This window comes from Gambusia affinis, linkage group LG15 (assembly GCF_019740435.1).
Source record: "Gambusia affinis linkage group LG15, SWU_Gaff_1.0, whole genome shotgun sequence".
Taxonomy (NCBI): Eukaryota; Metazoa; Chordata; class Actinopteri; order Cyprinodontiformes; family Poeciliidae; genus Gambusia; species Gambusia affinis.
In genome coordinates, this window is record NC_057882.1 from 1,999,157 (window position 1) to 2,013,133 (window position 13,977).

The 13,977-nt window shown below is 38.9% G+C and overlaps 1 protein-coding gene across 5 annotated transcripts in view; it reads right to left on the reverse strand.

Annotated features, from left to right (window-relative positions):
* The window catches only part of sgcd (sarcoglycan, delta (dystrophin-associated glycoprotein)), a 198,833-nt gene that overhangs the window by 66,085 nt on the left and 118,771 nt on the right, over positions 1-13,977 (reverse strand). The window contains exon 1 of one of the 5 annotated variants that reach the window (XM_044141631.1): positions 481-711. The exons of the other annotated variants lie outside the window; for them this stretch is intronic. Within the exon in view, the coding sequence (XP_043997566.1) occupies positions 481-483 (3 nt within the window). The 5' untranslated portion in view covers positions 484-711. Of the gene's footprint in view, positions 1-480; positions 712-13,977 lie in introns of those variants that run through there. 5 annotated transcript variants of the gene reach the window in all.

Consider the following 13,977-nt stretch of genomic DNA (forward strand, 5'->3'; position numbering starts at 1 on the left):
TTTCAGCAACATGTACACTTCAAAAGTGGGAAAAAGTCCAACCCTGATGGTTATCACCCTCAGCTGGCGTTGGGTCGTGTGTCTGTCCCTCCAGAGTAAATCCAGACAGTAGGCTACAGTCCGTCCACACTCAGCTTCTTGTTGTTTATTTATAGCAGCCTGTTCCCCAGGGGGACAGAGTAAATGAACAGCAAATGTTGCAGGGAAATGTGGCAAGCAGCCCACCCGCTCTTTGGTGAAAAAAGGTTGGATTTGGAGCAAAACTTCCTGGGTATCACTCCTCATCTATGAATGGGAGAGTGTAACTCTGCTGCTCTCAGGGACTTCTTGTTTGTAAAGTGGTGATTAGATTTCAGGAGCAGAGTAAAACAGAAGCAGAGCAAAGTGAAGGAGGAAGTCTGCCGTAAGCTGGAATCCCACCTCCCCGCCCACCAGCAATCACATGGAATGAGCATTCACAAGGCAGTGAAACAAACTTACCATGTTTCCTTTCCTTTGCGTCCCCCCCTCCTGTGATGTACTCCTTTATTTTCCTTCCCTCTGGGCTCCCGGTGAGATCTGCTGAAAGCCAACGAGCGTCAGGCGGATAAAAATGGAACGGAGACACTGCTGAGAAGCTGCATGAGGCCTTCACTGACCAACTCAAAGTCAAGGCAGCCACCTCTCTCCTTTTTTTCCCCTCCCCTCTGACTTGTTCGCCTGTCAGCTTTTCCAGCAACAAACCACTCCCCGCCTCCTCCAAACCGAGCCCCTGAGTTTGGGAGCCGTTTCCTGGACGCTCAGTGACCCTCCTCTCTGACGCTTTCCTTTTTTCTTCTCTTATTGCTCCAGTCTTGTGTCTCAGAGCTGCGGCTCTGCCTTCCTGCCAGATTTAGAACATATGTGGGTTTTAGGTCTCAAGTTTAAAGAGGCGGGACTCACCCCAGAGTGTTATTTTGTCATGACAACCTTTATTTTCCTTGTCTGCTGCCACCATGCTTTGTGGGCAAATACATCAGGCGCAGGGTCCGACCAGACGGCAGGAAGGTAACTGAGTGAAATGACCTGGAAGTTTCTCAGTAGCTGCAGTTCAAACACTCAGAACTGTTGCAGCAATGAGCTGCAGTGTTTCCTTGAACATGTAGGTATAGACATATAGACCCAAAAAAAAAGTACAGAAAAAAAAACCCTGCTCATTACATTGTTGTTCAAAATCATTCTTAGATAATGCGGTTTTAGTTGTTCTGTTTTGAGCTCCTCTCATGATGAGCCGTTTTAGGGAGTATGGTCACGTCAAATCCAAATAAGCTGCTTCTGGCCACGCCCCCCGACTCAGCATTTAAACTCACATGTAAAAATGGTTGCAAACAAATGCACAATTGTGCAACTGTACATCTTTGAAAAGCATTAGTAGAGCCTCCTGCACAACCAACATGAATGGAGCAGGTGGTTTCTGGATGGTAAGTCAACAACAGCGGGCTGCACAGTGGCGCAGCTGGTAGAAATGTTGCCTTGCAGCAAGAAGGTCCTGGGTTCGATTCCCGGCCTGGGGTCTTTCTGCATGGAGTTTGCATGTTCTCCCTGTGCATGGTGGGTTCTCTCCGGGTTCTCTCTGGGTTCTCCGGCTTCATCCCACAGTCCAAAAACATGACTGTCAGGTTAATTGGTTTCTCTAAATTCTCCCTGGGTGTGAGTGTGTGTGTGAATGGTTGTGTGTCCTGTATGTTTCTGTGTTGCCCTGCGACAGACTGACGACCTGTCCAGGGTGACCCCGGAACGTAGCTGGAGATAGGAACCAGCAACCCTCCTGACCCCATTAGGGACAAGGGTGAACAGAAAATGGATGGATGGATGGATGGATGGAAGTCAATAACAAAACACTTGTCTTAATTAAGCAGCCAGCTGTTTCTACGTAACGGTGTAGTAACTAATTGTCAGTTAACAATCGGAAAGGTTTTGTTTTCCAGACATCAAATTTACTTAGTGGCAAAAAATTGTCTAGACTGGAAAACAGTGCCCAGATACTTTTGTTCAGTCTTCATTAGAAAACATTTACTTAGTTTCAAGTGCTTTCAAATTTGTCTGTGCTTAGTCACGTTTTATAATAGCAATTAAAAGCAGATTTGGGTGTACTTCAGTGTATAAGTGACAGTCCTAGTTACCAAAGACCTTGGGAACATTGACGACTTTGTTTTGCATCTAACATTTTTGCGAGTTAAAAAGTTGTAGGTTTTTCTTAATTTATTTAATTTATTCTTGAATTGTTGTCAGGGTGAGGCCAAAAATGGCCCCTCAGCCACATTTTAAACACCCTTAGTTTGGAGAGATTGTGCAAAGACAGACTGTGAGAAATCCACTAATCTTGTGAAATGTTAGAAGAAAAAAAACTGAGTGGTAGCAGTGGGTTGTTGCTGAAACATAACATTAATTTAAAATTTTTCAGACTGTATGGTAGTTGCCAATAAATTCCTGTAGGCGCGCTTCAAATCTGCAAGCGAAATAGCCGACATCTGCTTTAATTCTTTTTCTCTTCCTTTTTTAGGCATCACACCAGTGTGGTTTTGGTTGTTCTTCTGGCGAGTAAAGATTTCTTTCCTCCCAATGGCTCGGCAGACTGCATGCGCAAGTTTACTGCCAAATCGTCAGCATGTGAGATATGAAGGAGAAGAAAGAACGATTTAAAGAATGCAAATTCCTCTCCCCCACTTTAATGTTCTGTGGCTTGACAGCGAGGGAGGAAAAAGCTTCAGAAAGCTTCTCCTACAAAGCTCCACTTTCTTTTCTCCCCGTTCTTCCTGCCTCCTCTCTTCACAGCCACACTGATCCCATTCTCTCTGCCGGCTTGTTTGTGGCGAAAGTGATTCTGGTAGGTTAGGGGAATACTTTGTCCTTTGATGTTACATCAAGTAGTTTCACAGCAGAGAGCCTTTGATGGCAAAAAACCCCAAGGTGCTGTGTCATTTAAAAGAAGTTAAAAATCTTTTATATACCTCTACCATCCTCCCAAAAAAAACAAAAAACTAATTCAGATGTTTGCTTTCTTTTAACTCAAACTTGAATCAGAGATATGAATGTAGCCAGTCTCTTAGCTTGGCAGCCTGAAAAAAAATGAAAAGAACAATAGGAGTGATTGTCCAGCAGATGAGACAAGTCCTGCATTTTAAGCGGGCAGCTGGGACGAAGGCCGCGGAGCGGAGGGGAGGCGCTCCGCGTCCCTGAGCTGCTGCTGGAGCTCCACTTGATGATGCGTTAATCAATAAATAAAAGGAAAGCCCCCCTAATAAGGCTTCTGTAAAGAGAGGAGGGAAACCACAAGGCTGTAAAATAATGAACATGCAAGCAGATCTACTTGAAGACAGAGAGATTGTTGAAAAAAGAAAAGTCATGCTGTACCAAGTTTAGTTTTAGTTTTGTTGATAGTTTAGACTGAAGTCTGTGGAAAAAAAAAAATAAAGCTGGAGTCAGTTGGCATCAATAAAAAAAAAAAAAGAAAGAAAACACACACACAATGCTGTGGACAACCAAAGAACCAGGGCATAAATATTGTATTTCCATTACAAATGTGTGAAAGATTTTGTCAATATTCCACAAATGTTGAAAAAAAAAAAAACAACTTCACAATTGCGTTGCTTCCATTAAATAAGAAAATCACACATGAAGTTTGTTCATGCAGTAAGCCCTTAGAAACCTGCCACCAACTACTTCCTGTTTTCTTCTTCATGGTTTGCGCCAGTTGCAACAGTTGTTGATGACTTGACTTGTATGATGGAAATAAAGTCTTTCCATAGGAGTTTTGTGAGATAAGCCAGTTTTGATCCTGCCAAGAAAACCACGTCATCACAGCGGCAAGCCTTTTTAATCTAAAACAATAAAATAATATAAAAGAATCATATTTTCCATGTTATGAGTGAAATAATCTGCCAGAGAAACTTATACTTTTTCATCAATATTAAGGAATTAAATGCTTAAAATAAGCTTATATATGTGGCTGAAAAGTTACTTGTGAAACGTTTCGACTTATTTCAAGGGTAAAGAAATATTTTCTCTACAAACTAGTTCAGAAAAACTTGATTAGTTTGTGTTGTTGCAGTGCCTGATTAGTTTCACTTTTTCATGTTTAATTTATCTTATTTTATTATCCTGACCTTTGAGATGTAACAGATAATTCCATGTCAGTGTAAGGATGAGAAAACATCCCTTTTAGTTGTAGTTTAGTCTATTACGTTGCATTCCGGACTCTTTTTACTCCCATCCTACAGCTTTAGCAGATATCTTTGTCCCTCCTGTTACTCCCGCTGTGTCTCTCACAGTATTATACATGAAAGTTGTTGTTTTTATTATCTTGTTGTGCAAATCATACCTAAGGCAGGTAAATCCCCCAACCAGCATCTTTGAACGAGAGCATCCGGATCTTTCCAAGCCTGGTTCTTTGCGTGTGTGAAAACAGCCAATTACAGAGTGAGACCAGACCGGTGACAGGGTTTAAGAGTCACTCCAAACGCGGCGACCTTCTGTCTCAGACGCTGTCATAAATAAATATGACTATTTATTTCCATCTCCAAGTGGAATCAAATGACCTTCTGCCATGTTTGCTTTGTTTTGCACCTCAAGCTGTGAGCTGGATGCCATCCTCTGAAATAAACCAGGCTGAAGATGCTGAAACACTGCAGTGAAACGTCATGCTTGCCAGAAGGTCTTTGAACGCCTCACTCATATCTAAACTGTGGGACGTTATGACTGCTTTATGGATGCTGTTCATCTCAGAGTTAAGTTCTTATTTTTATTTGAGTTAAACAACAACAACAAAAAAATCATTCCCTCATATTTCTCCATCAATACGTTTCATTTTCCAAAGCAAATTACAGCAGAGAACCAACTCACTGGGGAAATATTCAGTAAATTCATAGTTGAGTAGAGGAATCTGTGTTCAACCACATCTTTACTCCCACAGTCCAACAGAAAGAGCTCCTTTCCTCCAGAGCTCACATTAAGATAATGGTTAGCTTAGCTATAATGTAGCGAGAAGATGCGGTTAACTTTAAATAAACTATATTATTATTTTCACGCTAACTTTCTTTCTGGAGCCAGAGAAACTATTTTTAAGCTGCCCTCAGTCACTGCTTTGATAAAAATCTAAAACAATGCTCTGCAGACTCTACAGGGTGAAAGTCTCTTTCTGCCAGTGTCTGTTGGATATTGAGAAACTCCCTCAGAGATGTTATCATCATGTTGATTCAATATGGTTAGCAGAGATCAATAGATGGACTATCAGAGAGGCTTGCTTATCGACTGATGGACAAATAAACCAATGAATGGATGGATGGACAGACAGATAGACGAACAGCCTGAATATGGATGATGAATGGATTAATGGAAAAACTGACAGTGGTTGGGTGATGACAGATGAATGAGTAAATGGATGGATGGATGAATGAATGAATGAATTCTTAAATCTGAATATTTGTGAATAAAATTGGTTTGTGTGTGTTGCTCCTTCAGTGTGGCTTCATAGCACACACTTTACGATGAGTTTACAATAAATAAATAAAAAATTATCATTGTGTGTGGTCAGTCAGGTTTTGAAGATCATCCAACAATTCTAAATCTTGCCGTGTGGACCAGGCATATGCAAGCAGTTCAGGTAAACCTTCTACAGGACATTTAGAGGTATATGTGCCCTGTAGATTAATGAAAACTACATTAAATGCAACTTATTCTAACATCTGAACTGCAGTTGGACTTTCCAGACGTCCTCGACATGGAGCTTCGTAAATGTGAGGACAATTTGACATTGAGGATTTGGGTGTTTGGTGAGCTTCAAAAAGAAGAGGTTGAAGAGCTTCAAACTAATCATATGAAAGGGCTTTCATATGATTAGTTTGAGGTGGGAGAGGATGTGAGATCAGGGTGAGGGACAGACCATCATTTGCCTCTGGATAATTACAATATGGAGTACAGGTGACAGTGACCGTAATAAGGCTGGCGTTCTCTCTGTCTCTTAGTTAACGCAGCCGTACACCATGACGGACAGTAGCTCCTGACAAGGCGACCTTACAGGATGATGAGATTCAAAGTGTGAAGAAATTACAGAGCCAAATACAAAGTTCAGCCTCTGAGGTGTCATTTAGATTCACTGACGAAAACGAGGAGGGCTGAGAAGCTGACAGCTGGTGTGAACAAAAGCCCCGGGCAGGACTTGAAACACAAAGTGTGACACATGTAGGCGCTGTTTCTGCTGTCACTCGGCGCTGCATGGAAAAGAACAAACAGGTGATTCAAAGTTTAATTCAAGCTGTTCCTATATGACAACAGCATCCCACCACTTAGACTTTAAACTTGTAACATGCCAGTAACAGCCTTTTACGCTTCAAATGATGGGTTACGTACTAAAAACGTATCTGAGACAAAGTTGGTATTTAGATAAAACGCATCTGAAAAGATGAATGTTACCTACAGACTATATGACAAAAAGAAATCCAAAACACTCTGAAGACAAAGCTGGTTAGCTTGTCATACTCTCTAAGCCAGGGGTGCCCAAAGTGGGTCCTCAAGGGCCAGCATCCTGCATGTTTTAGTTCTCTCCCTGGTGGTACCAACGACCTTTTCAGAATGTCAATGTTCTTCTTAGGCCTTCTAATGAGCCATCATTGGATCCAGTTGCGTTAAACTAGGGAGAGAACTAAAACATGCAGGATGCCGGCCCTCAAGGACCCACTTCGGGCACCCCTGCTCTAAGCTATTGTCCTCCACTTCTCATGGTTTAGTTCTGGAGAAAAACAGATCCAGGATGGAAACCCAATCATCCTTCAGTGAAGCAGCACTCTACAGCTCAATCAAGTGTCCTAGGGATATATATTTTCCTCCCAGTGTTGCGTGCTTTGAAATCCTCCAAACAGAGGCATCCACAAGACATCATGATCAGAAACCCAACCGCAACTCACTACATCTAATGCTGAGCCGTCTGGGGTTTCTCTCCAAATAGTCACAGCAGGACCAGGGGATGGACTGATAGATGTCAAGAACAAGTAACATTTCTTTTATGAGCTGTGAATGTTACAATGCAAATATAAAGTTGAATTATATATTTAAGATTTTTGTACAAACTATAGACAATTTGCTGATTTGCTGCTGATTACTTGATTAATTGTAAGAATCATCGATAGATTACTTGATTGCTAAAATATTAATTTACAACAGCCCTAATAATTTTAACTATGTTGTTTTCAGCTCTATCATTTTTTTAAATAGCCTAAATTACTCTGTGTTATACTTTACATTTTCATGTGTGCCAGTGTGTTGTGAGGATCAGGGTTGAAAACCACTGGCATAATCCATCTTCACTCTTTAAACGGGGAAAATACTAAACATATTGCTACTATTACACCGAGACATTTAGTTTTGGTATAGAAAGCAGTGATTGTATTTCTGTTGGAGCGTGGTGATGTAGATGATGGGTTTGGCAGGCAGCAGACGGGACTACTCTGATGAGCTGAATACTCTGCTGGAAGAGAACAGGGGAAAAGAAGGGATGAAAAATGGTGCAGCGTTTAGCTCTGCTTGGCACCACTGCCGTAGGTTCATTGAGTCAGAAACGAGGGGGCCGTCTTGGTGGGGTGTGACTGTCACTGCCGGATGACAGATGGCATTCTTGGCCCTCGAAAGGAAGCAAGCGCAAGACAAGACATAAGCATGGACTAAAAATCTTAAGAACAAGTGAAACCACAAAAATTACAGCAATATATATTAGATGGAAGGGCCTGGCCCAAGAGTTTCCTTAAATTTCTTGAGTGGATCAAGAGAAAATATTTACTCTAATAATACCACAAGGTCCATTGTACTTTATTAGGGTGATTTTTTTCCTTACTTTTACCAATAAACATCTGGCAAACAGAATGCATTTGCCTGGGCTGCCTCTCAATAACTCTCTCATTTTCCTGCCTTTCAGTTAAGCCGGTTATTGTCTAGTTTGTTTCTGGCTAGTTGGGCGTGTCTCCATTGGCAGTGTGATCCTCACCATCTGGGCGGATGTTAGCAAAGATACTGCAGAAACACAAACTCTCACAAACTATTTTTGGTCTAGTTTCTAGTGCAAATAACTTGGTACATTTGAAATAAGAAAACTAATTTAGAAGTAAGTACAGTTGATGTCATATATGCTCTTCCGCTCATCACTAGGCAAAATCAGGACCAATTTATGAATACAGTCTGCTGCCAATCAAATCACATGCATGTATACTCAAGTTGGCCCAGCTTGTGCTACTCAGAGTGTGGTTCCAAAAAATGGGTAGGAACAGCACCGGATCTGCAAAATGAGATGAATCTGGCTGACTGGGGAAGAACTGATTTCTCAAGGATGTTGCCTGTTGTTGAGAAAGGCAAAATCTGAGTAAAAACCTACAAGCGAGTGTTTCAATGAATAACCGATCCTTAAATTACAACTGTGTGTTTGGTATGGATAAAACATGGTCTTCTGAAAAAAAACAATAGATTGAAATAAACAGTACCAATTTTGTTTGGTGACATAATATCAGTCATGTCTGAATTATGAAGGACATCTCTATAAGTTATATTTCACCAAATATTAGTGGGTTATATGTGTATAGTTTGGCCAGCACATATAAGTTTGATCCCCAGCAGTTTAAAGCTGTTTCTAAAAGCAAGAAATACTGACATTAATACCTTTGATGACTTTGATGGCACTCTCTCAAAGTCATGATTGGAGAAAGACTTTAGCAGGAGAGGAGTTTCAACAAATTCATAGAGGAAGTACAGATGGAAAATCTTTAACATACCAACCAAAGAAGGTAGAGGTCTTTTATTTGAAAGTAGCTTTAAAAGCACCTTCAGAAGCCATAAAGTGACAGTGATAATTGTCACAGTTAGTCATAAAGAGAGGCTTTCAGAAGCAGATAAAGAAAGGAATTAGAATGTGACTCAGGCACAGAAATCCTAATTTTTCTTCTGTCAAGTTACATTCAAAGGATGTGTCAGCAGAGAGGTGCAGGAGCTAAGGCAGCGACACTGGAAGCTTCCGGGGAAAAATGAAACAGGGACACAAACAAGTGAAAAACCAAATTTTTGCTTTATTTTCCCAACTTACTGCCTTGGAAAACATCCAAAAATGTTGGAAGACTTTAAGATGGTGTTTGATCTGCTCTGATGGAGAAAAGACTGGTCTGTATGAGGACTCAAATGTCCAGTGGAATGCACGATGAAGAAAAATGTCCTTTAAGAGATTAAATGGAGAATGTAGGGATGACTTTTAATTTTTTACTCAAAATAGCTGAGTTTCCTACAACTCCAGTAAAAATAAACTGTCTCGATCTTCATAAGTTTTACTAAAATGTGTCTCTCTACCATCTCTTCAATATTAGTCGCCTAAGATAAAGACAGAAGCAATGGGAATTGCCCCTATGAATTTTTGGTTTTGTCGTTGCTATGGCAACTGGGGTGCCATAGTAACAAAATGAAACTATAGACAGGTAAAATCTAAATTCCATAGAAGTAATAATTACCTGCCCTATTTTGGACTTTCAGCAATCCAAATAGAAAAAAAAATAACAAACAATCAAGGCAGTTAAACAGTTAATTTTAAAGAATTAAAATGTATACCTTTTGAAAATAACGATTAGGCAGGTGTTAAATATACTTTTCATTAAGCATGAAACTATATTAATGCTGTTTTAATTTTTCTTTTTATTGGTCTGATGCAATATGACTAAATGAAAACGTCAATTTATGTGTAATTAATCGATACAGTGCCTTTTACTTTGTGAATTCAATTACTGAAATAAATCAACTTTCATATAATATTGTAATTTTTTGAATGAGACGTTTTAATAATCCAGCAAAATCTGGTTAGATATCCCTAAAGCTACTTCTCCACCGGCCATAAGATCCGATTTTATCCTAGTTGGTTTCTTGACCACCATGCTTGGCCGAGTGTGTAGAATTCTTTTAAATGGGTTTCTATTGCATCTGGATTTTTCCCCCAGAATATTTGCATTTGCCTGTCATTTGAATGTAGTCTAAATTATAACAATCTTAACCAAACTGTGGCACCCGGGTTGAATGAAATTGGTCAGGATGTTCAGGAACCACCAGGAAACTACCACCTGTAAAGCAAACACCGACTGTAAAGCAAGTTTTTAAATCACTATGGACTGGTGGGCTACCAATAATACCGAAAATGACCAACTGAAAATAATTTGCATCTGCTCACATGAAGGTAGAAGTTTATACTTTGTTCCAAATTATTATGCAAGTGATATTTTCTCATATTTTCTGAAATGGTCAATGCAAATGATGGTTAATATAATTTTCAAGTCATGAACTATTACAGTATAAATCAAATTTTACTGAACAAAGCTCCCCATAAGAACAGTATTTTTTTCAAAAATAAAAAACTCAAAATGCACTGTTCCAAATTATTATGCACAGCAGATTTTCTAAACATTTTATGAATTATAAAGAACTGCAAACCGTCATTCTTTGAATGTGCAGCATTGAGTGGTCACATAAAATCAAAAGCAGGAGAAGGAGTGGCTATAAGTTTGAACAACCAAAAACAACTAGACTCTGTGTTTTTTGCACCAGGTGCTCCAAAAGGTCAACCATCCCAGAGAGACCTGGAGAAATCTGCAGATATTTACACTCTGCATAAACTGTCCCAAACTGCCATCTGTGATGATTCCATAAAACAACAGAAGGGCTCTCAACTAATGGCAGAAATAAAAGAGCAAAGTTGGCATGAATTTCATTATTGCACCATGTGGACAGAAAAGAAGGTGTGTTATAGGTTCATTGAAGGGACAAAGTCCGTTTCCTATTCTGTTGAGCCACTAAAATAAGTTCCTGACATGCCAACATATACGTACACTAAACAATGAGCCCAGCAGTCAACCTCCTGCTGGGAGAAATGCAAGTAAATAGGAGGTTATTTTATATTAGACATAAAATAGTCTTCCATAAACACTTTTCTGCACCTCAGTGACTGGAAGCAGCTTTTGAGCCTGCTTTTACTTTCAGCCATCTCTGCACATTGAGCAATGATTGCATGGTTTGTAATGCTTTTATTACTGTAGTTGTGTTTTTCATCATTCTGGGTATAGAGCAGGCTTTTTCTTTCTCAACTGTTAAACTTGTAATTATTTGAGAACTAAAAGCATTACATTTTCCATCTGCCAGTGGATAACAACAGGTGACAGACATGGTGATTCCTGTTGAAATACAGCTGGAGCGGAAAGAGAAACGGGTCAAAATAAATGAGCTCCCATTGCCTGGAACTCACTACAGGATATGCTATTGATTCCTGAAAATCTGGGGCTTATAATGAGAGAAATCCCCTCATACATTACAGTGATTTGAAATAACATGGCCTTTTGAATCTAAAACAAAGAAAAATACTTCTGCTAACACTCTCCTGTTTCAGCATCTTTATAGGTAGCAGGCCAGCATTTCAGTTATTAAAGTTAAAAACCATTATGTCAAAATTACATAATTATTTGCCTCCTGTGTGTCTGTATCAGCTAAAGATTGAAATCCCGTTTTATACTCCAAGTTGCTGTAATTGTCCTCAGTACAGTTATAGCCCAGATGTAGAAATGGTAGACCACAGTCACGGTTCACTTCTAGTAAATCAAACTTAACGTACTGTTTAAAGTTTTAATCTCTGTCATTGAAACTCATTTCTCACAGGTGCTCATCTGCTTAATGTCAGAAATTTAAGAAAAAAATAAAAAACAAAACAAATTTAGTGACCCAAATCCTCTGCCGTATGTTTCTAACACAATGATAAACAGAAAACGATTCTGCAAATCATCAGATAACTAAAGCTGTAAAGGATGTGCAGTTTTAGTGTGAAGACAGTAACAAAGAAGCAAAAAAGGATTTCTATGGAGGTGAAGTTTCTAGTGGAAAAATGGATCAAGGTAATTCTGTACAAAACCAAATGAGGGGAATGAGGGGGAGTGTCTCGACTAAATGAAGAGGTAACAAAGAAGCTTCTGAAAACTCCCAACTTTGATTTTCGATTTTTTTAAGAGGACAGGACATGTGAGCAATTTAACTATTCTAATAAAGTTGTTACTATCCAGAGAGATGTAGCGGAGGAGGCTGACATCAAGGAAAGAGTACAACATGAATTAAAAAAAGAGAAAGCCAAGGATGAACAGAGGATCAGATCAAATGGGACAGTAATGAGAGAGTTGACCTGTGGAAGGCACACAACAAGATCTATGGTTGATCTCACAAGTAGTCCAATTTCTTCCTGGATAGTTGTCTGTGCTTACAAATATGTTTTTCCTTTAATCCTTGTTGTAATAACTGGAAAAAGATAAAGCAGAGGAGACCAACAAGAGAGCCACCAAAGTTGGCCGCTAGAAAGACGGAAAAAGCCAGAAAAAAACTAAAGCTGCATATTCCTCTGAGGTATAAGAAGGTCAAAAAGTGAGGTTGAAAAATATACAAAATGTCACAATTAATGGCAAGAAAAAGTTATTGACTGGCAACTGATTTATCATGGGACTAACTATTCTGGTAAGAAATAGGCCTGTCACCAAACAACATTTTGCTGAATATTAAACTGTCTTAGTAATTATCATGATAAACAACAATAATGTAGTTATTTTGAGACCTCTTTTAAGTAATATGTTGACAAAGGCAAAATAATAATAAAAATTTGCTCTCTCACAGATCGATAAATATTACTTTTGTGTAAGTGGAAAAAAATACTTTAAGTATCCAAAATACAACCAAAAACAATAAAACACACAACTAAAACCAAGAAATAAAATGTATTAAGATGTCTCTAAACAAAATACCTTTCAGAAATATATTACATGACAAAAGTCCATTTTAATTTATCATTCAATAATTTATAGATTGCTTTTTGGGACACGTTATATAGTCTAAGTGTGGATATCGAGAAGGAATGCCAATATTTTTAAGTTTTGGAAAAGATTTAGTGAATATCTTTGCCATCTGTTGGGTTTAATGATAGCTGCTTTAGCTCTGGTTGATGCTACCAATGTGTGTTAAGGGCTTTAAAACACATGATGTGGTGCCCCTGATGTGTGTTACCCTCAAAGTTCCCAAAATTCCTTAATTCTTCTGTTTAAAAGCAAAGTCTGCGGAATAATCCACAACCTCAGGATCTTCTCTCACCAAATGCAAATCAAAATCCCAGTTCTAGAAACAGCTTAGTGATTGGCTTATGGAGGAGGATGTGGCTTTTTCTATTTTCCTGAAGCTGGAAAACAAAGTCGGAAAGATCTCATTCACCACAGAAGATGGAGGTTACACACCCATCTATAAAATAAGTAAAACATTATTTATTTTGTTTGATACTTAAATAAACAAATGCAATATCAAACCTTCAAATACTCTGCAAATTCTAGAAATTTTGACATGTCTTCTGTCCAAAAGACATTGACAACAATAGGAAGGCAGCATATCTACCAATTAACAAGAGTAAACCCACACTATGCATGACATGTGAAAACCATCTAAAAGCATCTTAGGTTCAAGAAAAATGGTTTTGAATTTGTTCTGTAGTTAATGTGGATATTTGAATATAAAGGAAAACAACTTTAACACCTGCAACATGTTCACAGAGGTTACCTTGGCATTACTTTAATCTTTATCGTAATGAAGGCTTCATTCACCTTGCGATAATAGAGTGAAATGAAAATATGAAATATCAATTTGTTTTCTTACAATTACTATCTGCAAATATGATTGTATCCTTTTCCTTAGAGAAGCTTGGGGCGTAACAAATGAGTTTAATAAAGCGCCGGCTGTCATGTCGATTCCCACTTTTAGGGAACACAAAAAGCTAATTTCATAGTTACTATGATGATTCCTGTCCTTTTAGGGAACAAATTGCTGGATTAATAGTTGCTATGGCGATTCCTGCCCTTTTAGGGAACAAACTACTGGATGAATAGTAGCTATTTTGATTGCCAACTTTTTAGGAAACACAAGCTTCTGGTTCAATAG